Raw genomic sequence first — 25,812 nt, 5'->3', positions numbered from 1 at the left:
ATATGCACTTTTCAAATGTTAATATCTCTGGTTGGGGCAAACAAAAAATAAGTTTTCTTACGGCATTTGAAAAAGCGTATGTTATTCTCAATAATATGACAAAATTGGAGGTATTTTATTTTTTAAACTCGTATAAAATCAATTTGAATTTATTCATATTTTTTACTATATTTGGGTATATTTTTTTTTATTAGAAGAGATACAGGCAACTAATTCAGCTACAAAACATTCGTCTTAAAGAGTTTTAAAAGTCTCTAGAAGATGACTTTCATGATAAATTTCAAATAAAAAAGTTATTGACAAAAGATGGATTTCATAGGACCACTCTAATGACAAATTTATATAAAATGTGCTAGTACATTTGTTTAAATATTTGGAAATAAGGTGTCTTCGAAAAAATTTTTGTTTCTAAAAATTCCCTTCTTTTGGTGTTTGCAAACGTCAGGGTGGTCCTCAAATGAGGGAATTTTTAAACTAACTTTTTTGTTTTACAAAATATAAACATGTGTTGTTTAAAAAAGTTGTAGTTAAGTTACTTGCAAGCAACTTTGTCGAAGAAATTTTTTTTTCTATCTCTTAACGTTCTCATTTTAGAGTAATTTTTCGGAGTTGACTTAGGGTGTTCCTGGAAAAAATAGTTTTTTAGCAATAACTTTTTTATTTGAAATTTCTCATGAAAGTTATCTTCTAGAGAACTTTAAAACTCTTTAGGACGAATGTTTTATAGCTGAATTTGTTGCCTGTATCTCTTCTAATAAAAAAGATATACCCAAATAATAAAAAAATATGAATAAATTCAAATTGATTTCATACGAGTTTAAAAAATAACATACCTCCAATTTTGTCATATTATTGAAAATAACATAAGCCCTTTCAAATGCCGTAAGAAAACTTTTTTTTTGTTTGCCCCAACCAGAGATATTAACATTTGAAAAGTGCATATTTTTAGTATAAAAACGTCAATAACTCTTGATCGACGAAAGATTTCGACAAACTTTGTGCAGCAAAAATTTGCCTCTTCTTAGGATCTAAAAGTTATCTACAGACACCTTTTCTGAGAAATTCTAAATAAGAAAACTAGAGCAAAACAACTGTTTTTTTAAGAGCCACCCTAACTCAATTCAAGAAAATAGCTCTAAATCGGCCAATTTAAGAGATACAAAAAAGTTGATTTCTACAAAGTTGCTTGAAATTAGCTCAGATATAACTTTGCCGAAGAATGTATATCTTAATTTATTCAAACAAAAAAGTTAGATTTTTTATTTTAATGATAATAGGAACCACCCTAGAATTCATTGTCATAAAAATGAGGGCCTAACTATAAGAAACAACTTTGTAGAAGAGACTTTTAGTCTAAAGTTTCAATTTCAGGCTCAAAACATATCATTCCACCTAAATCTGCATTCTGGACCACTGTGGAATGAAAGCACAAAACAAATTTAAGTGTTTAATTGTTTTGAGAAATCGACGATACGTTCCCATCTTGCTCAATGATACGCTATACACATTATACACACTTAATTTTTTTCGCCAAGATTCCAACAGCCGAGTGATTCTGCAATTTATTTTGCTGAGATTCAGTAAAACAATTGCTGAGACTCAGCTAACAAATAACATTTAGCTGAGATATCAGCTAACAAACAGATATTTTGCAGAGATATCAGGAAAATTAAATGCCGAGGTAATCGGCTGTTGGAGATTTTACCGAGCTAGATTAAGTGTGTACAAATTATACGCAATATACTTGGTAAGCCTAATTCATGTTCGAAGTGGATTATCGCCAAACCTACCACGTAAACAGTTTACGTAAACTGTGCTGAACTGATACGAGCCTGTCCATAACCACAAAGTGTCCCTACGAAAGCCAATTTCCACCATTTTGGGATCCCAAAATGGTGGCAGACATCGATTTCCGGCCTCTACACGTCGTCCCCTTTCGGGAAATACCCATATTGTAGGGTATTTGACAGTTTTTCATGAATCGATGACCGCCATCTTGGACATCTTGGCGTCCGAAATCGATATCCAGCTTCTCTACACGTCATCCCTATTCCGATTCCTGTCCTCACATTGCACAGCAACATCTTATATGGACAATAGACCTGTTCATTTTAACAGAAATGTTCGAATGCTCCGGGTCAACCGTTATTACTGTTCGTCATGTTAATTTGAACTTCAGCAAAATCGGTGATGATTTAGAGGTAATTTCATGATTTTAAGGTAATTTACGGTTTATAATATTTGTGCTTCGAGACTGAAACAACGAAACTACTGTTACAACTTTCATAGCAAAGCTTGATGTGTTATCTACCAACTTGGTGACCAAAGGTTGACTATTCAAAATGATTTTATTGAAATTGAACTTAGGCCGGCGCCGGTGGTGTTGTGGTAAGCGTGACTGCTTTCTAACACCCCAATGGGTCTGGGTTCAATCCCAGCCGAGGTCGGTGGGATTTTTCTGAGGCATAAAAATCTCTGGTCACGTCTTCCTTCGGAAGGGAAGTAAAGCCGTTGGTCCCGGCCAACCCATCCCATGTGTGTTTGAATGGGTGCGATATCCTACGCAGGTGTGGAAGCTGCCTTCCTGCACATTCGATTGCCGTCAATGGATGGCAATCGATGTCCGTCGGTGATTGGCACTAGATTGCGGAACAGAGACCGACGTTAAATAAAGGACAGAAATTGAACTTAGTTTCATGCTCGAATATATCTTACAAAGTGAAGAATTTTAAAGTATTTGTTCTACGAACTTTCCACCCATATGATATCAAAAATGTGAAGTCTACGGCATAATGTTCCTTATACTGTTCTAGAAATTTCGTTCAAAAAAAAGTTTTCGTGTAGATTCCATAGATTGAGAGATAAAAATCAGAGAAGAGGCCGTTATAGCTAAAATTCACAAGACAACAGAGCCAATAACAGTTTCAATTAGATTGACAGAACATAGTTACATTGATTTTCAATGACGACCGATGACTTTTTAGAAATATGAAGTATTGGTTTTTTTATCAAATGCAAGTGTCACTCGAGCCATCCAAAATGTTCGTTATTTTTTGAGGATATAGAAAATTCCATCGTCACCTGGAGTTTTCATATTTTGAAACTTTTTAGTTATAGATCTTACTTCGTCCAAATCAGTCCCCCAGGAATCATCAAAAATATTTTCCCGAGAGAAAATATTCAGATAATCCCGAGCAACCTGATTCTCAATAGGACTAGCAAGACCCAAACTGAAATTATGGGAACTCTCGAATTGCTTAGCAAGTTTCTGAGTTATTCCGAATTTGTGATCAAAATTTTACCAGCTTCTTGAAGCGCTGGAATCGGTTTTTAAGGATTTTTCAAAAAAATTGTGAGCTTAGAACTCGGGTCTAAATTCGAAACATTATTTTCAAAAGTTTTGATCCTCATTTGTTTTTGCAAATCCCGCCTACAACCTTTCTAGGCAGGATCGCGTGTTCTTTGATATTGCCTCCTACGGACATTTTTCAGACGGATCAAAAGGTGAAGATCAACTATAGAAGTAGTCAGAGATTCAAGAGCATAATTAATTTCATCTTTGGTTTGCAAAGGAATGTTTGGATCAAAGCTATATGGAAATAAATGTTCGATATTGCTCCCAATCAGCTCTATGGTAATTGAAATTAGAGCTGTTGGGATTAGAACAGTAGTCGTCATCGTCTTCAAAGGTATGTGCTAGAATATCGACCGCACCACACAATTTACACCAAAGTGCAATAGTGGTTTTTTTAGGAATACAGTGTTTAAGTTGATCAAGTTTGTTCAGTAGTGGACAAATTTCAGTAAAATTAGATGCATATGAATGATCTTTATTACGACTCAAAATGAGCATAATTTAAAGAAGTTATCTTCATTTTATTTTAATTGGAGTAAATATGGTTTTTCAAGAATAAGGCATTTTTCTTAAATTGCTCTAACTTTTTGTAAACTCAACCAAATATGATCAATACTGAGCCAATAATAGATCTACGTACCTTTTTAACTTGTGCTTTTAGAACCGTTTTTCTTAAATTTAAGTACAGCTGTACGATCAATTTTGAGATAAACATGATTTCATTCAAGCATTCACCCAAATCTATTTTACCAAATGAAACAGAATATGGTCAAAATTGCACAATGCATCAAACAAATCTCAGCTAAGAGCTATCGATGTGAGCAATGCGGTTCCACATTTGCATTCTAAATCGACTTCAATTAATTATTCTCAGAATTCCACCTAATCGATGGGCGCACATTTGGATCCTCAAATTGGTAAAATACAAATATTTAAACCCAAACAGCGCAGCTCATGCTTGTGCTCTTTTTGAAATGCCATTCTTTCAAGTGCAAAGCAAATATTCCTCCAGAAAAGAGAGCATATCAACAAAATTACCAAAACCAGAACCACATGATTTACGGGACTACATACAACAAACAAAGATCACTCGATTGATGGTTTTTTTTTTAAGTTTCGCTTTATTGTCTGTTGGATTGAGTATTATTTTTTTGTTTGTCATCCGCAGTGTACTTTATTCAAGTCTTATTCATTTCTTTTTCGTTCATTTTTTACATTGGCTTGTACATTCATCATCGACTCTTCGTTTGTTGGTTATCGATTTCGGACTTTTGCGTGAAGGGAGATCGGTCTGCTTTTTATTTTTGTCTAACGCAAAAAAATGGCAATTAGAGACGGGGGTGATCAATCAATTATACTGCTTGGCTGCTTGGCTGCTTGGGGGACACCTGCACATCATGAACCGCTGCAACAAGCTGTTCTCCGGTCTGGACGGCCTTCAACGATACTCGGTTGTCTTCGACTGGAGTTTCCTCAACGACTTTGGTCTCGCTGAACGGCGTTGATCGTTTGACTTTCTGCGACCGAGCTCGAGCGGCTTCGGATTGTGCGATTGTATACACTGGGTACTCGAAGCTGTAGAAGAATCCCTTTGGGTCGTACTGTGGCTCCTCTTCCTCATTGGTAGCTCCCTGAGCGGATTCCTCGTTCTGTCGCTTCTTGAGATTTCGCTGGGCTTCAATGACCACCGCATCGTTGGAGGCAGCAGGAGCCGAATCCGGAGAAATGTGATCCGTGTACGGCAGGCTGGGGTATCGGGCCAAACTCTGATGTTGGTTCGACAAGGCTCCCACGATTTCATCGTCCTCTTCATCAACGGTGTTCTGAATGGGCTTGTTGTTGACGCTGGTTGCAGGCTTACCCGATCGAACGAGGTTCGCGGCTTCTTCCCATGCCTTCATGTGTGCAATACGGGCTTCCCGAACCTCCGGAGTATCCGTAACCGGTTCCAGCACAACCTCCGGACGGTTATCAAACTGATGGAATCCCAGGCTGTCGGACCAGTACTGAACGACGATTTCCTGACCGTTCGGATCCATGTACTGGTATGAGCCACGAACTTCTCCGTTGGCGTTGCGAGCCTCCAATCGGGCCTGGTTGTGATCGTTGTAGCCAAACATGGCTCGGCCAAGGCCATCCTGATGATTGAAAGTTAAAATAATTAGATTAAAAATCGCCAACAACGAGAGGCAAGCGACAAACCTGTCCATGGAACTGCGACGCTTCGTAGGATTCCTCGACGTAGTCCTCGGGATTGTCGATCAGCCGCCCATTGTGGTAGAACTTGGCCTCGGTTGGATCCTGGATGTTTCGGAAGTATCCCAGCGGGTGTTCGCCCAACTTTTTGGCGTAGCGCAGATCCAAACTTTGCTGGGTGATAAATCGTTGAGCTTCCTCGGGGGCTAGGTTAACCAGCTGTATGCGACCGGCCAGCAGCAGTGCCGGTGCGGTGACCTAGATTGGCGGTAGAAGGGAAACATAATCAGAAACGGAATGCGAGAATGGTTATTTCAGTAGATGAACTGGTTTGTGATAATGTTTGGGGGATTATCGTCAGGACAATTGATTAATTCGGACTGGAAGTCACAACAGTTTATTCGGAAGGGTAGCAACTAGTTTGCGCATGCCTGTCAATCAGGTGGGTAAGAAATAAACTCTGTGAATAAATTAAACTAATGCGGAATCAAATACAAAACAAGGTGAATAGATAACGGAAACGTCAATCGAGAAGATAAGATGGAAATTATGATCTTAAAAAAGACTCGATTCACTTGGACCAGATTTGTTTACATTGGTCGTCAAAAGTTAAGCAGCTGTAATTGTAATTTATAAGGCTGAGAAAATTTGTAATTTAGAGCATCGGTTCTGAAACATTCGATTCTTGAGAGGCACACCCATCAGTATTAGCATAGACTAGTTGCACAATATCGTAGCTGGTATGAATTAAAAAATATTATTAAAAGGAAGATATAGCTTCATCCGTTACCAGTCCCGATCAAAGTAAAATAACAACATGAAATCATCTTGAACTCAAGCCTTGTGATGTTAGATATAATTTTGTTTTGAGTTGTTATCGCATAGCTAATTTAGTTATCAACCCATACTAATGTTGTTATCACTCGTTGTTATGAAAGCATATGAAAGCATATGATAGTATGATAAGCCAAAAACACTGCCCATTATATTTCAGTTATCAGCCCAATGCTTTGTAATCAAAGAAATAATATAACTGCGAGTATATTTTCTTATAATGTTCTTGGTTTTTAATAAGGTCATTGGACCTTAACCAGATTAAAGTCCCGTCGATTATATTTAGGCAGTTTTTCTCGATGTCCACCTTTGGATTTACTACAAACTGCTTTGAAGGTCTCCCTCGTTTTGATGTTGAAGGAACGTTCTGCTCCTCTTCGATGAATTCCTTGATGGCAAAACTAGATTCGAGCCAACTCCGATGATCTGAATCAAATCTCTCTTTTTTTTTCGTTGAGATTGACTCCACTTCTACTTGTATTTACTGAAGAGTTTGTAAATTTTATCCTGCAGTCATGTTTGCTTTTTCACGTGGATATGCTATTTTTCACAAATATACTTGAAGGCCTTTTGAACGTTTTCGCTATGCGTTAACTTTACATCAAAAAGTGAAAAAATAGTTCTATTAAGTGTGCACACTTGTGTTTAACCGTATTCAATGAAACTAGAAACAGCCCATAACAATTTATTTACGATTCTGAACTCAATGAGAAATATAGATAGCTTCAACAAGTCTTGAACGATAAGTAGGAATACTGGGTAGCAGATGCTGACTTTTGATACATAATAAAGCCCACAAATAACAGTTATAAATATAACTGATAATATAAGCACCATCACAAAACATTCTTAACACTCCGAATACGATGCCTCCGAAAAACGTGTAACGGCAAGTTTGCAATGGCACAACTTAGCCATTTCTTAATGAATTTCAAAAATTGTGGTACCTTTAGAATTCCAAGGGTTTCTAGATGATTTTGATGGCAAACTCGGAAATAGAGTCGTCTACTTTTTTAAAAAGCGAAAAGAGTTGTTACACGTTTTTTTGAAAGGTGTGTTTGTAGGGTTTTGCAAGTGGTGCAAGATCTGTAATTTAGATTAATGGGCACAAATGTTCACAATTAGCCAGAATACAGTCATGGTTCCTATATATGGATCTCGGAGACAACGGAACGGTCCTCGAAAAATTCGGAATATCCGTAAAAATGGTCAATCCATGATCCTGATCCTAGACCTCTGCAGTTTTTTTGAAAACATTAGGAACTGTGATACAAAAAAAAATATTTGGGGTCGTGACATAAACATGTATGGTCATGGGACCGTCCTCCGGAAGATCCGGAACATCCGTAAAAGTGGACAATCCATGAAACTGATCCTAGAGCTTCTTTTTTTTAACATTAGGATCTGTGATATAAGAATGAATTTGGGTCATGGACCCAGATGGTCATGGGACCGTCCTCCGGAAGATCCGGAACATCCGTAAAAGTAGTAAATCCACGATCCTGATCCTAGAGCTCCGCGTTTTTTTTTATAAACATTAGGAACTGTGATGATAGTAATAATTTGGGCTAGTGACATAAACATGAACCCGGATGTCCATAGGACCGTCCTCCGGAAGATCCGGAACATCCGTTAAAGTGATCAATCCATGAAACTGATCCTAGAGCTACGCGTTTTTTTAACATTAGGATCTATGATATAAGAATGAATTTGGGTCATGGACCGAGATGGCCATCGGATCGTCCAGCGGAAGATCCGGAACATCCGTGAAAGTGATAAATCCACGATCCTGATCTTAGAGCTACGCGTTTTTTTATAAACATTAGGAACTGTGATGATAGAAAGAATTTGGGCTTGTGACATAAACATGAACCTGGATGTCCATAGGACCGTTCTGCGGAAGATCCGGAACATCCGTAAAAGTGGTAAATCCACGATCCTGATCCTAGAGCTCCGTGGTTTTCTTGAAAACATAAAGAACTGTTATGATAGAAATAATTTAGGCTTGTGACATAAACATGGACCTTGATGGCCATGAGACCGTCCTCTGGAAGATCCGGAACATCCGTGTAAGTGGAAAATTCACGAAACTGATCCTAGAGCTCCGTGGTTTTCTTGAAAACGTTAGGAACTGTGATGATAGAATGATTTTGGGATCGTGACATAAACATGGACCCAGATGGCCATCGGAACGTCGTTCGGAAGATCCGAAAAATCCATAAAAGTGGTCAATGTATGGAACTGCTCCTAGAGCTCCACGGTTTTTTTTTCGAAAACACTTGGAACTGTCATATATAAATTAATTTGCAGTCGTGACATAAACATGTACCCAGAAGGCCATGGGACCGTCCTCCGCAAGATCTAGAACATCTTTAAAAATGGTCAATCCTCGAAACTGATCCTAGAGTTCTACGGTTTTGTCGAAAGCATGAGGAACTGCGATATAAGAAATATGTTGGGGTCACGACATAAACATGGACCCAAATGGCCATGGGGCCATCCTCTGATAAGTCCAGAACATCCGTAAAAGAGGTTAATCAATGAAACTGATACTAAAGCTCCGCAGTTTTTTTCCAAAAACATTAGGAACTGTGATATAAGAATGAATTTGTGATCGTGACTTAAACATGTACCTAGATAGCCATGGGACCGTCGTCCGGAAGATCAACAACATCCGTAAAATGGTCACTCCATAACATTGAGAGGTGGAAGCATTACTATGACGAGCACCTCAACGGTGATGCAGCAGAAAACAAAGGTGGCACGGTAACAGACCTTGGAGCACGTGCAGAAGACGACAGGCTACTGGCCCCTGATCTTCAAGAAGTTGAGGAGGAGATCGGTCGACTGAAGAACAACAAAGCAACTGGTGTAGATCAACAACCAAGTGAGCTATTAAAATACGGCTGTGAAGCACTGGCTAGAGCGCTGTACTGGGTAATTGCCAAGATTTGGGAGGAGGGGATATTACCGGAGGAGTGAAGCAAGGTGTTGTATGCCCAATCTACAAAAAGGGCGACAAGTTGGATTGCTGCAACTACCGTGCGATCACACTGCTGAGCGCCGCTTACAAGGTACTCTCCCAAATTATACGCCGCCGCCTGTCACCATTTGCAAGAGATTTCTTGGGCAATACCAGCAGGGATTCATGGGTTCATATTCGCGATTCGGCAGGTTCTGCAGAAATGCCACAAATACAACTTGCTTACACATCATTTGTTCATCGATTTCAAATCCGCATACGACACAATCGATCGTGATCAGCTATGGCAGATTATGCATTTTCAGAAAGTCCATCCAGCTTCTTGGCTTCGCCGATGACATCGACATCATGACACGGAACTTTGAGACGAAGGCTGAAGCTAGGTGGATGTTACTTGCCATCAACACATTATACACAAAATACATTCAAAGTGTTTTTATGTTATCTACTTCATACGCGAAGTTAGCGTTTTCAGAGTTGGTTGGAAATGCTAACATGAAGCTTTAGTGTGATAATTTATTAGCTAGAGAATGATCTTTAGAAGCGAGTAGGTGGATAGTTCCGTTAGAGTACGGCAGTATGAAAATTGAATAGAAGTTGAAAATGAGCGAAGGGCCATTAATGCGACAGTTTTTTTTAAATTAGACGCACATCTTTTGCCTAACCCGTACGATGTACTCGCGGAGACTTGAAGTATGTCTCCAAGTCTACAGGCGAAAAAAGTCATGTTAGCATTTCCAACCAACACAAAATACATGAAAGGAAGAGGTTCTAGGGAAAACAATGTTAGCCTCCCACCCCGAGTTCAGATTGACGGTGACGAAATCGAGGTGGTCGATGAGTTCGTGTATTTGGGCTCACTGGTGACCGTCGAAAATGATACCAGCAGAGAATTTCAAAGACCTATTATGGCAGGGAATCGTGCCTACTTTGGACTCTGGAGGACGCTCCGGTCGAATAAAATTCGCCACGAAGTTGACTATCTAAAAGACGCTGATTAGACCGGTGGTCGTCTACAGCCACGAGACCGTGACTATGCTCGTGGAGGACAAACGCGCCCTTGGATGACGGAACGTGGAGGAAGCGAATGAACCACGAATGGCACCAGCTGCTGGGAGAACCATCCATCGTTCACATTGCAAAAATTGGGCGACTACGGTAGGCTGGGTATGTCGTAAGAATGTCGCACGACGACGCAGTGAAAATGGTTCTCGAAAGCGCCCCAATAGGAACAAGAAGAAGAGGCGCGCAGAGGGCAAGGTGGATCGACCAAGTAGAAGGTGACCTGCGGACCCTTCGCAGACTACGAGGCTGGCAAAGTCTGGCCATGGATCGAGTAGAGTTGATACGACTTCTTCGGACAGCAGAGGACAATAAGGCCTTAGCCCGATTGCAAGCCATAAAATTGATCCAAGAACGAAAAACCGTGGAACTGTGATATTAGAATGAATTTGGAGTCTTAACATAAACATGGAACCGAACGACCATGGGACAGTCGTCCGGAAGATCCGTAAAAATGGTCCATCCATGATACTGTTTCTAGAGCTCCGTAGTTTTGTCGAAAACACTTCTAACTGTGATATATGAAAGAATTTAGGGTCGAGACATGGCCATTGGAACGTCCTCCAGAAGATCCTGATCATCCGTAAAAGTGGATCATCGATGAAACTGTGAAAAAAAACCGTGGTTTTTTTTTTTCGAAAACTCTTGGACTGCGATTTAAGATAGAATTTAGGGTCGTGACATAAACATGGATCCGGATGGCCATGAGGCTGTCCTTCAAAAGATCCGGAACATCCGTAAATTTATCATACTGTGAAATTGATCCTAGAGCTCTGCAGTTCTTTTTTAAACACTGTGATATAAGAAACCTCTGGATCACTTTTACGGATGTTCCGTATCTTCCGGAGGACGGTCCTATGGCCATCCAAGTCCGTGTTTTTTTTTTCTTCATTAAGGAGACTTTCAGCCCTGGGCTGGTTCGTCTTCGGTACGTATTACGAATTCTTTCTTATATCGCAGTTCCACATGCTTTCGAAAAAACCGTAGAACTCTAGGATCAGTTTCGAGGATTGACCATTTTTAAAGATGTTCTAGATCTTGCGGAGGATGGTCCCATGGCCTTCTAGGTACATGTTTATGTCACGACCGCAAATTAATTTATATATGACAGTTCCAAGTGATTTCCAAAAAACCGTGGAGCTTTAGGGTCAGTTTTATTCAATGACCACTTTTACGGAATTTTCGGATCTTGCGGAGGACGGTCCGATGGCCATCTGGGTCCATGTTTATGTCACGATCCCAAATTCATTCTAATATCGCAGTTCCTAACGTTTTCAAGAAAACCACGGAGCTCTAGGATCAGTTTCGTGAATTTTCCACTTTCACGGATGTTCCGGATCTTTCGGAGGACGGTGCCATACCCATCAAGGTCCATGTTTATGTCACAACCCCAAATTCATTCTATCATCACAGTTCTTAGTGTTTTAGTAACGCGTAGCTCTAGGATCAGTTTCATGGATTGATCACTATTACGGATGTTCCGGATCTTCCGGAGGTCCATAGGACCATCCAGTTTCATGTTTATGTCACAAACCCAAATTCTTTCTATCATCACAGTTCCTAATGTTTATAAAAAAAACGCGGAGCTCTAGGATCAAGATCGTGGATTTACTACTTTTACGGATGTTCCGGATCTTCCGGAGGACGGTCCCATGACCATCTGGGTCCATGACCCAAATTCATTCTTATATCACAGATCCTAAAGTTAAAAAAAACACGAAGCTCTAGGATCAGTTTAATGGATTGTCCACTTTTACGGATGTTCCGGATCTTCCGGAGGACGGTCCTATGGACATGCAGGTACATGTTTATGTCACGACCCCAAATATTTTTTTGTATCACAGTTCCTAATGTTTTCAAAAAAAACCGCAGAGGTCTAGGAGCAGGATCATGGATTGACCATTTTTACGGATGTTCCTAATTTTTCGAGGACCGTTCCGTTGTCTCCAGGATCCATATATAGGAACCATGACTGTATTCTGGCTAATTGTGAACATTTGTGCCCATTAATCTAAATTACAGATCTTGCGCCACTTGCAAAACCCTACAAACACACCTTTCAAAAAAACGTGTAACAACTCTTTTCGCTTTTTAAAAAAGTAGACAACTCTATTTCCGAGTTTTTTGCAATCAAAATCATCTAGAAACCCTAGGAATTCTAAAGGTACCACAATTTTTGAAATTCATTAAGAAATGGCTAAGTTGTGCCATTGCAAACTTGCCGTTACACATTTTCGGAGGCTTCGTAGTAGGCGTAAAGTTTTTTACCCACCGTATTCGAAGTGTTAATAGTCATGTTGTTTTGCTTTTTATATCAACATTTAAATTAGGTCCGTTGTTCAACAACAATTTCAATATAACATCGTGAAAATTTAAAATAAGGTAAATGTTGGCTTCGGCACCTACAACTTTTCTCGGCAACCAATTTTTAAACGGTAATTGCACAGCAGAACATCTTGTAAGATGTATTAAACGATTCCTTGGTTAATCAGCTACGAACTGATTACATTTTGATGTCTGAACAAATTTGTCATGCCAGATTTTTACATAATGTAGCTCATTTAGAGGTGCCGATAATAGGATAACCGGTTAACACGTAAATCAAATGGTAAGGCGGCTGAAGGAAAAGAAGCTGCCAATAATTGTCACATTCACTTGGGAAGTTTTGGACAATAGGGTCGATTGGAATACATAAATCAGCAGGCAGCAAAAGAATATAAACAAACAAGGTCTTTAGTTGCGTACATGAGAACGAGACAATGTAAAAAGAAGCATGCACACTGCTTAGACTGACGAGAACATGTAAATTCCCCTATTTTATTCGAAAATAATGTTATTACACGAAAATCAGCTTATCTTATCAAATTTTTGAAAGCGCTCTATTTTCAAATGGCGCAAATTTCCGCGTGATTTTTTTTTTTTTTAACTTAATAAAATACACATAAAACTCGACCATGGAGCATAAAATGACCTGGGAATGTTTGGGGAAAAACTGGCTGACCAACAAAAAATAAATTTTGATATGTTTCTTGCTATTTTCATCATTTTTTTTTTTTTTTTATATTATTACATCGTATTATATTGCATTTTCATTGAAAGCTCTTTCCATATGCTTTCTAATGGTATGTAAGAACATAGGAATAACTGTTAAGTACATTATAAAATTATATTTTAATGTGGGCTTGTTTTTAAATCAAAAATTGTATGATTTCAGCATTTTTTCAATTTTCAAGTTGAATATCTCTGAAACTACAAATTGTAGACACCTGAAATTTTGGGAACTTCTTGGGCAAAGTGTTTACAATTGATAGAGTATTCCAGAATCTGAGTAAGAAAAAGTAAATTTTCTTATTTTTGTCCGCCTGATTTCCCATAGTGCATAAGCAGCAATTATTGAACTTCTTATGGAAATGGACACCGGCGCCAGCGAGATCGTGTCTGTCCCGTTTGATTCTTCATCACAAAAAAAGGAATGTCAAGCCGTTATCTTTCTGTTTTGAAATTGGATCATACTAACATCCATAGCTATATTCAAACTAGGATTCCCGTATTAATGAAAAAAAAAATCCATTCCCTATGTTGATTGTGATTCGAAAAACATTGATCTTGAAATCTGCATAAAAATTCACGCGTATCGACCGATTTGTTACAAAATCCCAAAACCAGATCCGCACCATGATTTTAAAATAAACTGACCAAACCTGATCCCGAGACGTCAGGTTCCAGCGCAGAGAAAGGTGATCTAACCCATTATTTCACCCTCCACCAGATGAACCGGATTCTGGCTTTTTTATGTTTGAGGCGAAAATAATCTTCCACTTTTTCAAATGGTCAGATTCGCAGAAAATTAGCATAAACTTCTAACATCATCGCGTCGTCGTATATCGTTATCGGAATGTGTTTGTTCTGCTCGGCTTGCGTCAGGTTTCTCTTCTCAGAAGCGAAATGAAATATATTTCCCCTCGGATGTTTTTACGTATTATTAATATGCACGAAATTTATTCTGATTAAGAAACGATGGAACATTCTAAACCGATGCGCATTTGAAACCAGTTTGGCAGAAGAAAAAAAAAACAGTTATCAATAAGTAGTTTAAAAATGCACACCTCAGTCGTGTGTCGTCTGTTGGTTAAATAAGGCAATTTGAATGCCACACGCTTCGCTACGGTAACCACCGTTGGCTTGATTTCTGCCGAAAGCTCAAATCTAGAACAACTTTGCACTGTACCTACCAACAAGTGAAATTGCGACGACCCACTTTAGCATGAATCGCACCTAATTCAACCATCGATCGACTGAATTCTAATCCACTCGAATTGAGTCAAATAATTTGAATCATCTTAGTATTTCCCCTAATAGGACGCCAATGGAATTTCAATCAGTCTAGTCAAAGTCAATTAGCAAAAACAAAACAAAATCGTGCAAAATTTTCTTCCCCCAGTGCCACCAAGCAAACCTTCGTAGTGGCTTTAAAAAAGGTCACAAGCTCGGTTGCGATGGCCAAGCCGAAATTTCATTTTCACAATGCGCCACCAGTACCTAGTGTGCTGCGGTCACTAGCACCGTAGCCAAGTTTGGTGTGAACGTGATTAGAATTTCGTTTTGTGCAACTCTACGATTTGGGTGCCATCACACGCAGAGCTGCCTAGAGGGTTCTGCTGGCAGATTGTTGTGGGCCAAATTGGATTGTGATTATTGTTGTATTATTGATGGGTGATTATATCTCACAGCGATAGATGGTTAACTTGAAACGGTGTATGGTCAAATAAATATTTGATGACATTGAAAAAGGTGGTAAAAGTAATGATTTCTTGTTGACTTAGGGTGCAAATGATTTTTAGTTACTTTTTAAAATTAGTGTAAAACGAGAACCATTACATATAGAAAAGGGGCTGTGTCATTTCACCGAAGGTCGTTTCGCCGAATTACGTTTCGCCGAAGGACGTTTAGCTGAAGACCGTTTCGCCGAAGGACGTTTCGCCGAAGGACGTTTCGCCGAAGGACGTTTCGCCGAAGGACGTTTCGCCGAAGGACGTTTCGCCGAAGGACGTTTCGCCGAAGGACGTTTCGCCGAAGGACGTTTCGCCGAAGGACGTTTCGCCGAAGGACGTTTCGCCGAAGGACGTTTCGCCGAAGGATGTTTCGCCGAAATCAGTACAGCTCGAAAGAACTGGTCATAAGGAAGCATTCGTATAAATCAGAAATATCTGTTTTTTTTTTGTTTTTCTGCGTCGTTCTCGTTCTAGTGAAAATGTAATAAATTTACAATTTCATTTTTAAAAAGTGTTAATTTGAAAGTTCAGAAGTGATGTTGAGAAGTGCATTAAGTGAAAATTTTCAAATTCTAATCCGTTGCATGTGGTGCCGACTGTTCTAACCTACGCGTAGTTACGCTCAGCTAAATTTATTTACCTTTTCGTTCCTCTGTCGTCGATAGGAAATATCCACCTTATTCAAGACGATCATTTCAAAACTTACTAAATACGCGTCAATCAAGTATTACACTACTGGTTGAATGAAAGTTTCAATACATTATCAATGCGTGTATATTTGCATCGATAATGTATTGGAGCGGGGCTTATCATGTGTGAAAATAGCTTCGAAATGTTTGCGTTCTTGAAATGGGCTATTGTAGCTGCGGTAGAGCTGTCGCCTTCTAATTCCCGGGTTCAAGCTTCTTGTATTCATAAGCAATGATTGCAGGCAGATTTTATCCATAATGCCACTGCCAGACAGTGGGAGTTAGGCCAAGGGCGAATCTTCATTCTAATCTACAATTCCACATACTATTAATAACCTTTTACTTATGAGAACCTCCTACCGATCAGAATGAATTGTGCATATGTTTAGGATCAACAAACATTTTCAGGCACAAAGAAGCAACCGGATCGAGCTGATAACGTTTCTTATTTCCAAAATCTGAAGACTACTTTGAATAATATGTTTAGGTAATGGGTAGCAACAACGGACCGATAAACTACTTACAGCTTCTATTTATTAAATGCTTGATATAACGATTGCCAGCATCGCTCGGCGTATCCTATGGCTTACCCAAGTAACATTGCAGGTTTTATCGAGGTTTTATAGCATTCTACAAGTCTAAATCATGATCTACAGAACCCTCATAAAACCAAAATTGATACTTGGGTACCCTCCCTACTAACAAAAATCCACCCTCCCGTGAGGGGTCGTAGAGTTCTCTCCATCTCTCTTAAGTAAGTGTCGGACTAACATTCCTCCCCTTTCCCCACCAGATGCAAGGACGTGGCCAGGACAGCTCTGGTCTGTTAGAGGGAGACACATCTTTTATCTAAGAGGTAGTATTTAATCACAAATTACTATCTAACAGCAACGGATGAAGGTTGGTCTCCTTCTTAACAACAGTTTGGAGCTCGTACAACCTACGACGTTGTGCAACCTGTTTTATGCTATGCTATGCTATTCATATAAATTAAAAATATCTATTATTTGAAAATTTCTGAAATCAGACGAAGGAAGCATTACGTTTGAATAGCTTGCCAGGTTAAAAATCGAACCTTAATAATCTTTTTCTCGAGACTGATTTCAAAATTTACTGAGTTTTGAGAAAAGTTCAAAACCATACGAAATGGCTTTTTCCTTTCCGAAATGACCTTCGGCAAAACGTCATTCGGAAAAAATGTCCTGCTCCGACAGAAAATGTGTATCTACAACAAAGTTACTTTAAATGAATTGTTCTACAACTTTGCGCTGGTCTAACTAAAAAAAATTATAAAGTTGATAGTCAATAATCATAGGGATCACCCTAATTTCACTAACTTCAAAAAATACCAAAAGCAATTAATCACGTGTATCGATGTGTGTCACGCGATCGTCTGTTAACTCGGCAGCAACCATTGTGTAGTCCTCCTCATTGTTCTTCATCAGCAGTGCTTTCGGTCGATGCGTCACCGACTTTGGAAAGCAACTGTTTCGCGATGAGTGTGTGAGTGATGACCACATTTTGCGTCCATTGATACAATGAAAGCGCTCTGCTCCCCGTTGGCGATACTACCATACAATGAAACCATTGGAAGCGGATCTCGTTCTGATGGAAGAGGTTTATTTTTTTTCCTTGATTTGTTTTCCGTCGATCTTGTTTTCCGTGCTGAGCACCAATGCTACCGACGCCAGGAAGGCAGCTCTCACACCTGGACCCTACCTATCGACCCGTCAACTCATGAACCATGGACCAACGGCTTTACTTCCCTCAGAACATCCCGGCGGCGCCAACTGGGATTGAACCCAGGCCTGCTGAGGTGAGAGGTAATCACGCTTATCACTACACCACCGGCGCCGCTGGAGGAGGCTTGGAAGATAAAGTGTGCACCATGTTTTGTATAGTGAAAAAGAATGTATGGCTCTGTAAATTTAATTCGATTGAGCCTTATCAAATAAATTAATAAACAAAAAAATTGTGCATTACGTTCAAAGCATTTGACAAGTGCGTTTAGGGACTATATGCTACAAAATCATATGTAGTACGGTCATGTCAAATTGGTACTACCCTGACATAATTGGAACTCTCCTAAAAGTCCATTAAACTTTCCTGATGATCTCAGGGCTTATTTGAAGTCCCAAAATGTTCAATGAAGTATTCTTAAGATTTCTGGGCTACTTTGAAATTCTCTAAACTTGTTTAGGGTTCCCTGAAGTTTATGGAACTGTTCTGAATTTATACTTATGATTACAGAACTAACTTTGACGCTTAAAACTTCCCCGAAAGTCTAAAACTTCCTGCAGTTCTCAGAACTTCCCTAAAGTTATTGTAACTGCCAATGAGATCACTACAATGCCCCAAAGATCTCTAGACCTAGCTACGTACTAGGAATCCACAATTTTCTTTAAGTTCTCTCTACATCTCTGAAGTTCTATGGAAATTCCTGAAGTTCTCAGATCTTCTTAGAAGCTTCTGCAGTTTTTCTGAACCAAATTCTGAATTATAACTCCTCAGAACATCTTCAAAGTTCTAAGGATTATTTGTGAAGTTAATGAGACTGCCCTGACGATTTCTATTTTTTCTTGAAGTTCACGAAGCATTCCTGAAGTTTTCACTAATTTACTGATGATGATCTGGAATTGACCGAACACTCTACACTTCCCTGATGTTTGCTGGACTTCCGTGAACTTCTTGGAATTTCTGTGTTCACTAAACTTCTCTGAAGTTGTATGGTCTATACTATAATTTTTGGAATTTATTGATCATTCCCGATATTCTCAAATTTACCATATAGGTTATTTGATTTGATCTCGGAGCATCCCTAAAGTTTCCTGAATCCTCCAGAAGTTTTTGAAACACCTGAGCTTTTCCACATTTATATCGCTCTGAAGCAACTGTAAACTTTAGAGGGAATTTATATCTGTAACTGTAACCAGTTCTTTGCAAACCTGGTTAAATTATCATATTTGATTATCTTAAAGATAAATCGTCCAGCTCAAACCTTTGTAGGGGTAAGAGGTGGGACCATCATCATCATCATTACTGCCCTGAAACAAATGAAACTGTCCAAATACTCCATTAAACTTTCCTGATGAAATCTGGGCTTCCCTGAAGTTTCCAAATTTTCAATGAAGTATTCTTAAGTTCTCTAGAGATCTCTGGACTACTTTGAAATTATCGGAATTATTTTAGAATTCTTGAACTGTTTCTGAAGTTTATGGAACTGTTCTGAATTTATCGGTACTAACGCTTACTTTTAAAACTTTTCCGAAAGTCTGGAATTTCATGCAGTTCTCAGAACTTCCCTGAAGATATTGGAACTGCCCATAAGATCTATGTAGCCCCCCAAAGATCTAGGGGGTTGCTTGGTAGGAGTAGAGGTACTTGGAATCCAAAATTTCCCTTTAGTTCTCTTGACATCACTGGAATGCTCATGACTTCCCTGAAGTCCTCTGGATATTCCTGAAGTTCTAAGAACTTCTTAAAAGTTTCTGCAGTTTTCCTAAAGCAAATGAAACCGCCATGAAGTTCTTTAAGCTCCCCTGAAATTTCCAAAATGTTCCATAATTTATTTATTTTTTGAACTTCCCTTACGCCCTTGCAGTTTGATTATGATTACTTCCTTGGAATTATCAGCATTTATTGGAACTAGGAAAAAATCTAAGGTATTAAAATGTGTGTGAAGTTAATGCGACTGCCCTGACGATTTCTAATCTTCTTGATGTTTACGAAGCATTCCTGAAGTTCTCATTAAATTACTGACGATGATCTGGAATTGACTTAAAAATCTCTACACTTTCCTGAAGTTCGCTGGACTTCCATGAATTTCTTGGAATTTCTGTGAAGTTTCTGAAATTTTTCTTAAGCTCACTAAAGTTTCCCGAAGTCTATGTGGATTATACTATAATTTTCAGAACGCAAGGGGTGACCTTGGCGTAGTGGTTAGCATCCATACCTCTCACGCCAAAGTCACGAGTTCAAACCTCACCCCCGGACAAGTCACGAATGACCCAAAAACGTTAGTGAGTAATAAAAAAAATCGGAACTTCTCGGTCATTCTTGAGTCTTCCCTAGAAGGTTCTCTAGAAATTCACCACAGGATTTGATGAGCAGCTTTAAGTCTAAGGTGCGGGAATTTAGCCTACACGCAAACCAAAAATTTATTACAATGAATGTTAGTTCCATTTCCTATCATCCTCTGTTCATGAACATCGCAACGAATGTTATAAGTTGACCTTGCAGAAGATGTAATGGTTTTTTGCCTTTTTTATTTCGTGTTGTCTGTGCTTTCACCTGCACAAGCAAGCATTTGCCTTGATTTTTATGTATAACATGGTAGAACGACGCACACACTTGCCTCGAATCTCTCCAGCAGAAAAAGCATACGAAGTCGAGTGTGAGAGGAAATGAGCGCTTCTTGTTCGCTTTTAGGCTATCCTTATTCAGAAGCATGGAGAGAGCAGTGGAGAAAGCACATGTCTGATAATCGCAACGTTCGTTGTTCGAGTCCAGTCGGCAACCCTTTTCCTATTTTTTTCGACATAATTAATTTACCTCACTAATACACTCTTCATTTTTCGGTCTCGAATTTTCTTACATTGGACCGCATCTAGGTTATCACATCCTCGGTTCATGCGGTCTCCACTTACATCCTCTGGTGATGAATCCCACATAATTGTAAGCGAATCTTACATCCACCGGTTGGGTGTAGGGAAGGAAGTTGAATAAACCAACTTTGCAAAAACATAGCTAATATGTGTTTATTTATTCCCTGAGAGTTTCAAAAATATCCGACATTAAATGAATTTTTGGTAATCTTTTTGTCAGTTGCATTATTTTTTTCGAGTACAGTCTTTGGGTTCTTTGATTTCTGTTAATGATCTCAGAGTACCCTTAAAGTTCCTTGAATCCTTCTGAAGTTCATGGTACTGCTCTGAAATAAATGGAGCTTTCCGGATGAACTCATGGCTTCTTTAAAGTTCTCAAATTTTCAATTAAGTTTTCTTAACTTCTCTGAAGATCTCTGGACTATTTTAAAATTCTCGGAACGGTTTTAGGATTTTTGAAATTTTCCTGGAGTTATTCTCAGATTTAATTGTTATCCTTCTTTGAGCCAACCCCTTAACTATTATCCAAATATTCCCATGGTAATAAACTCTTCCACATTTTCTCAAAATTCCTTAGAAATTAACCACAGTAATTCTTATGAATTTTCAATAAAGCTTCCTTTCAATTCCATTCACAATTTCCATGAAATTCTACACACAACAACCTTTGGTTAAGAGAATAGTTAGGTTCATCACAACTACCCAAGTAACATTTTAAGTTTTATGAAATACTACAAAGCAACTATAAAACAACATTCATAAAACCCTGGTCAAGGTTATCTTGTCATTAATGCATCCACCAAAACCTCATTAAGACTAGAATATGTCTAGTTGGCCCACCCTGAAGAAGGTTCTGAAGGGTGTATTCTCGAAGCTCTTCAACATTGATTTACTGCAAAAGGTTGTATGACGAACGCATTGAGAACCATTTGAAAACTACAGCAAAAGCTATTTAGCAACAATAAAATCCTTTCCGAGCCATTTCCCCTAGCCGCTTACTAAATCCACTAGGAAAGCATCAATCAAGATAGAAAAGGATTTATGAATCCGATCTTATCAAAATAATTAAAATAGAAACTGATGGTATAAAAATTGTGTTGAATATCCAAATTTATTACAATTGTTCTCATTATGTGGCCTAGTTTTAAGTGCCTTATTAAATGTCATGTGAAGTGTACATGAAAACATCGAAAAAAATAGGTCCGCTCTCGTAAAACGTCGATTTGACTAATTATTTTACATTGAATAAAATAAATTATTTTTCAGATCGAGCTAGGCCGAGATTAGTTTTAAGAGATGAACTAGCCTCAGGCTAAAAATCTCTAAAATAAAGATTAAAAAAAAAAAAAAAAACGAGATTAGTTTTTTATGATTTTCGCATTTAAATGTTTGCTCATTGCTAAATTTACCAAAATATAGTTATATCCAAGGATATATAGATAGAAAATCGAAGATTGTAAAAAAACAAGCAAACTAATTGCAACATGGCGGTGGCATAAAAGTTGATTTTCATGGGTCATTTGTGAAAAAGTTGTTTTGCTTTTAAGAAATCCATAACAAAATCCTTAGGTTTTTTTTTTTTTCCTTTGGTTTGTTTTTTCCGTCGATCTTGTTTTCCGTGCTGAGCACCAATGCTACCGACGTGCCAGGAAGGCAGCTCCCACACCTGGACCCTACCTATCGACCCATCAACTCATGAACCGGGACCAACGGCTTTACTTCCCATCCGAAGGAAGGCGTGATCAGAGATGTTATGCCTCAGAACATCCCGGCGGCGCCGACTGGGATTGAACCCAGGCCTGCTGGGGTGAGAGGCAATCACGCTTACCTCTACACCACCGGCGTCCTTAGGTTGTAAAATGGCTTTTATGAAGAAAACTTGCAGGCTGAATTGTATTTATCTAAAGCCATTTTGCTTGATCTTAAACCGTTCAGATTTATGGCAGCATTTATGGAGGCAAAGTTGCCTGCAAAAGTTAAACGTCAAAGTTTGTTTATCTTTGGATAGTTGCGCTGTTAGATTCAGCGTTCTTCCAGGAGATTATCTCCCGATGGCTTGGAAGCAGTTACTAAGAAAGTGTTCACAACATTTCGCATTTCGCACAGCTGTAACCTCGATAATTCCCGAAAAGATCCCCTTCTTCCGGATGGTTCTGGAAGTGCACCATCAAACGATGCAGAAATGTACAGTTGAATTAATTTTTTCCAAGTGATGACCCTTTCACCGAATAAAATCGCAGCTATGGATCGGAAACCAACTAGTGTCCGCTAACTTACAGTTTCAGTGGTTTGCTGTCGGTACTGACACAAGTTATTCCGATCTTCATCTATTCGCAAGGTCTGGAGAAGGCTGGTCTGTTTTCAGGCTGTTTTGACAATGTTTTATGAATTTGAGGACCACGCTCACTTCTCTCTTCTCCACCAGATGCTCAGTCGTTGATTGTACCCGTTCCTCCGGACGTGCTGGTTCTGAAATCGACCTCCCTTCGGTCGTTAGCATCGCTTGAATTTTTCTTCCAACTTCGTTTATCCTTCGATATATCCTTGTCATAAATTTGGTTTTTATTCACTGTGAGGATCCATCCTTAAAATTCAATTTGTAAACAGAGGAGATTTTATGATACACTTATAAAAGCCTAAAGGCAACAATATATGCCATTTGCTCTAATTTAAAACTTAATGGTTTTATGATTGCTTTTATAATGATAGAACAGGGTTATAGAGTATTTTATCAAGACATTAATAAAAAATTGCTAATGAAGTTTATGATTGATTTATAGAACAGTTTTATGGTGGGATTGAGAACAACTTTAAATTTAATTTTAAAACAGTTTTTGACTTCTCGACAGACTGTAAAAGGTTTTTAAAACAGCGAAAAGGTGAACTACTAAGCAGGAACGTATAACACTGCGAAATGCTGTAAAGGGTGATACGGTCAAAATTTGGTCAATATCAACTTGACGTATTTCTTTCAATTTTGCATTTAAAAAACCTGAACACCCCTCATTTTGAAGGTGTGTGTGTGTAGAATGTTGCTCCTATTTTGATTTTGGAATTCACTATTCAGTTGTCAAAATGCCGTCCAAGCAAGAAGAGCAGCGTATCAGAATTTTGCTCGCGCATCGCGAAAATCCGGCAATTTGGATTTGGAAAAGCGGAAGCCTAACTGAATATTTTTCCTGAATTTTATACTAATTGAACTTGAAAAAGAAATTTAATTTGATTTTTTAAATAAACGATTTCACCGATTTATACGCGTATTCCCTTGACCAAATTTTGACCGTATCACCCTTTATTTAAACTAAATGGATCATTCATTGCCATTATAAAACCATCATAAATCAGAGTGGATGCCAAATGATTGCAGAATTGTTACTTGGGTACCTTGAAAACAAAATTCACTAGGTGTTTTTCTCACGTTCTTCACCGGAACTCTTTTGGAATTAGTTCCTAAGAAATTCGAATCAGATTCCATGAGATTTTTCATGGCTGGCTGATGATTTTTTTTTTAAATCTGTAATGTTGATAAATGTTCCATGACCAGCTTCATCAATATTTATCTTCGTTCCATATGCTTGAAAATGTTTCAGAGTAAAATTATCATTAAGATTAGAATTCAGCCCTCTGAATTTGAAAATTTTTATGGTATTAATAATGAGTCTGGTCCGGTCGTATTAAGTTCACTTAGTGAAATAAATATGACTGCATTATAAAATGCATTATTTGCTTATGAATTACTTTGTTACAGAATTTTAATATTCCCTGAGAAATGTTAAAATTCCAAAATATTTCCAGAATTTTCCAGGAAAAATAAACTTCCTTAAGGATTCCCAGCTTTCCAGGTACTAGACACCCAGCTATGTTCGAACACAAATCAAGAACAACATGTGAAAAGGGCATACAAGCTTTTTGAAAACAAACTTTCTTATGCCCTTTTCTCGTCACCCATATGACACCAACGCCCCTTCCCGACCATCGGTTGGCGAGAAAAGGGCCTTCAAAGCTTTGTTTTCAAAAAGCTTATATGCCCTTTTCACATGTGGCTCTTGAAATGTTTTCACGTCAAATTAAAGCCATCCCTTATAAACGGCGTCAAATTTGAACGAATTTCGATCTCTATTTGCGTGAGAATTTTAAATTATGAATGGGAAAATGTATGGGAAACAAAACGAACCTGTTAATTTGCTTGCTCAAAAAACAAATATTGCTCAAATTTCACCGAATCTTGGAAATTTTGAGAATTCAATGCAGAACAACTTTTTCGAAGACTGCATATCGATTATTATATTGATTTAGACCTATTGCTACGCGTATAAATAACTAATTTTAAATGTGATGGAATCCATCTTTGACATGAACGATGAGATGTAAACAAACATGTCATGTAAAACTAAGTGCTCCGAGACTGAAAAGTTCGTTACTCGACGAAAAGTACATTTTTTATCTGAATTTCACGTCTGTTATTACTAAATTGTATGTCAAAATTGACGCTCGTATATGATAGTCTCAGAGCACTTAAATTTGCATGATTTTTTCTAAGTATGTATATATGAGCTTGTAGGTACGAGTGGAACACTTGAGCTAAAGTGAAAGAATAGTAACTTGTTGTATAGTGATCAAATTGATTTGCAGTCTTCGACAAAGTTGTGTTGTATAGTTTTTTAAATACAAGCTCGAGATTAGGTGAAATTTGAGCAATATATGGATTTTTGGTAAGCATTTTCTCATACAAACATTGACACCTGCAAACACCTGCATCATTTTAATAGGATGAGTTATTGATAAATTTTCTTCTATTTTCCTCATATTTTGAACTTGCGTATCTTTCTTAGGTGCAATAAGGTGCAGATGAAGTCAAATGCATCTTAAATTACATTAAAAGAGCTTTCAAATGGTGGTAAACTTGTCCTTCCACGACCGTCAACTGGGGAGTTGTGATCAAAACAAACACCCGTTGATAGGCTTTGTAAAAGTCATGTCTACAACAAGGGGATACTGTGTTTTATATCGCGTAATAAATTCGTTTCCATAGTAACCGGCTCCATTAACAAAATTTCCACTTCTCAGAGCTTATAAAATGCGAGAACTTCACATTTTCTTTTCAAACGTTTCCCAGATGGCAAAACTGAAGATTCAAGAACGAAAAAATCTGTCAAATTTTGTTAAACTTGTGAGTCGATAAGTGTTTTTCCATAGTGCTCATCACTGCTTTTCGTCAAGCGTGAAGCAATTGTGAAAGTATATAAAAATGTAAGATAGAAGAACTGTGGAAGCCAAGAGAAGGAGATAGAGACTAATTCTGCCAAAGAAACCGGAC

General features: G+C 38.4%; 1 protein-coding gene across 1 annotated transcript in view; it reads right to left on the bottom strand.

The window, feature by feature from the left end:
• Window positions 1-4,551: 4,551 nt before the first annotated feature.
• The window catches only part of Cpr67B (Cuticular protein 67B), a 37,822-nt gene continuing 16,561 nt past the window's right edge, over window positions 4,552-25,812 (bottom strand). Inside the window, exons 2-3 of the mRNA XM_065230551.1 lie at window positions 5,558-5,809; window positions 4,552-5,493 (exon numbers count right to left, since the gene is read on the bottom strand). Coding sequence (XP_065086623.1) covers window positions 4,708-5,493; window positions 5,558-5,809 — 1,038 coding nt within the window. The 3' untranslated portion in view covers window positions 4,552-4,707. The remainder of the gene's footprint in view (window positions 5,494-5,557; window positions 5,810-25,812) is intronic.

The sequence above is a fragment of the Ochlerotatus camptorhynchus genome, unplaced genomic scaffold (assembly GCF_037179485.1).
Source record: "Ochlerotatus camptorhynchus isolate MF236.1 unplaced genomic scaffold, CSIRO-AGI_Acam_v1.1 ptg000330l, whole genome shotgun sequence".
Classification (NCBI taxonomy): domain Eukaryota; kingdom Metazoa; phylum Arthropoda; class Insecta; order Diptera; family Culicidae; genus Ochlerotatus; species Ochlerotatus camptorhynchus.
The sequence above is the reverse complement of the archived record's forward strand: the minus strand, read 5'-3'. Positions and strand labels throughout refer to the sequence as shown.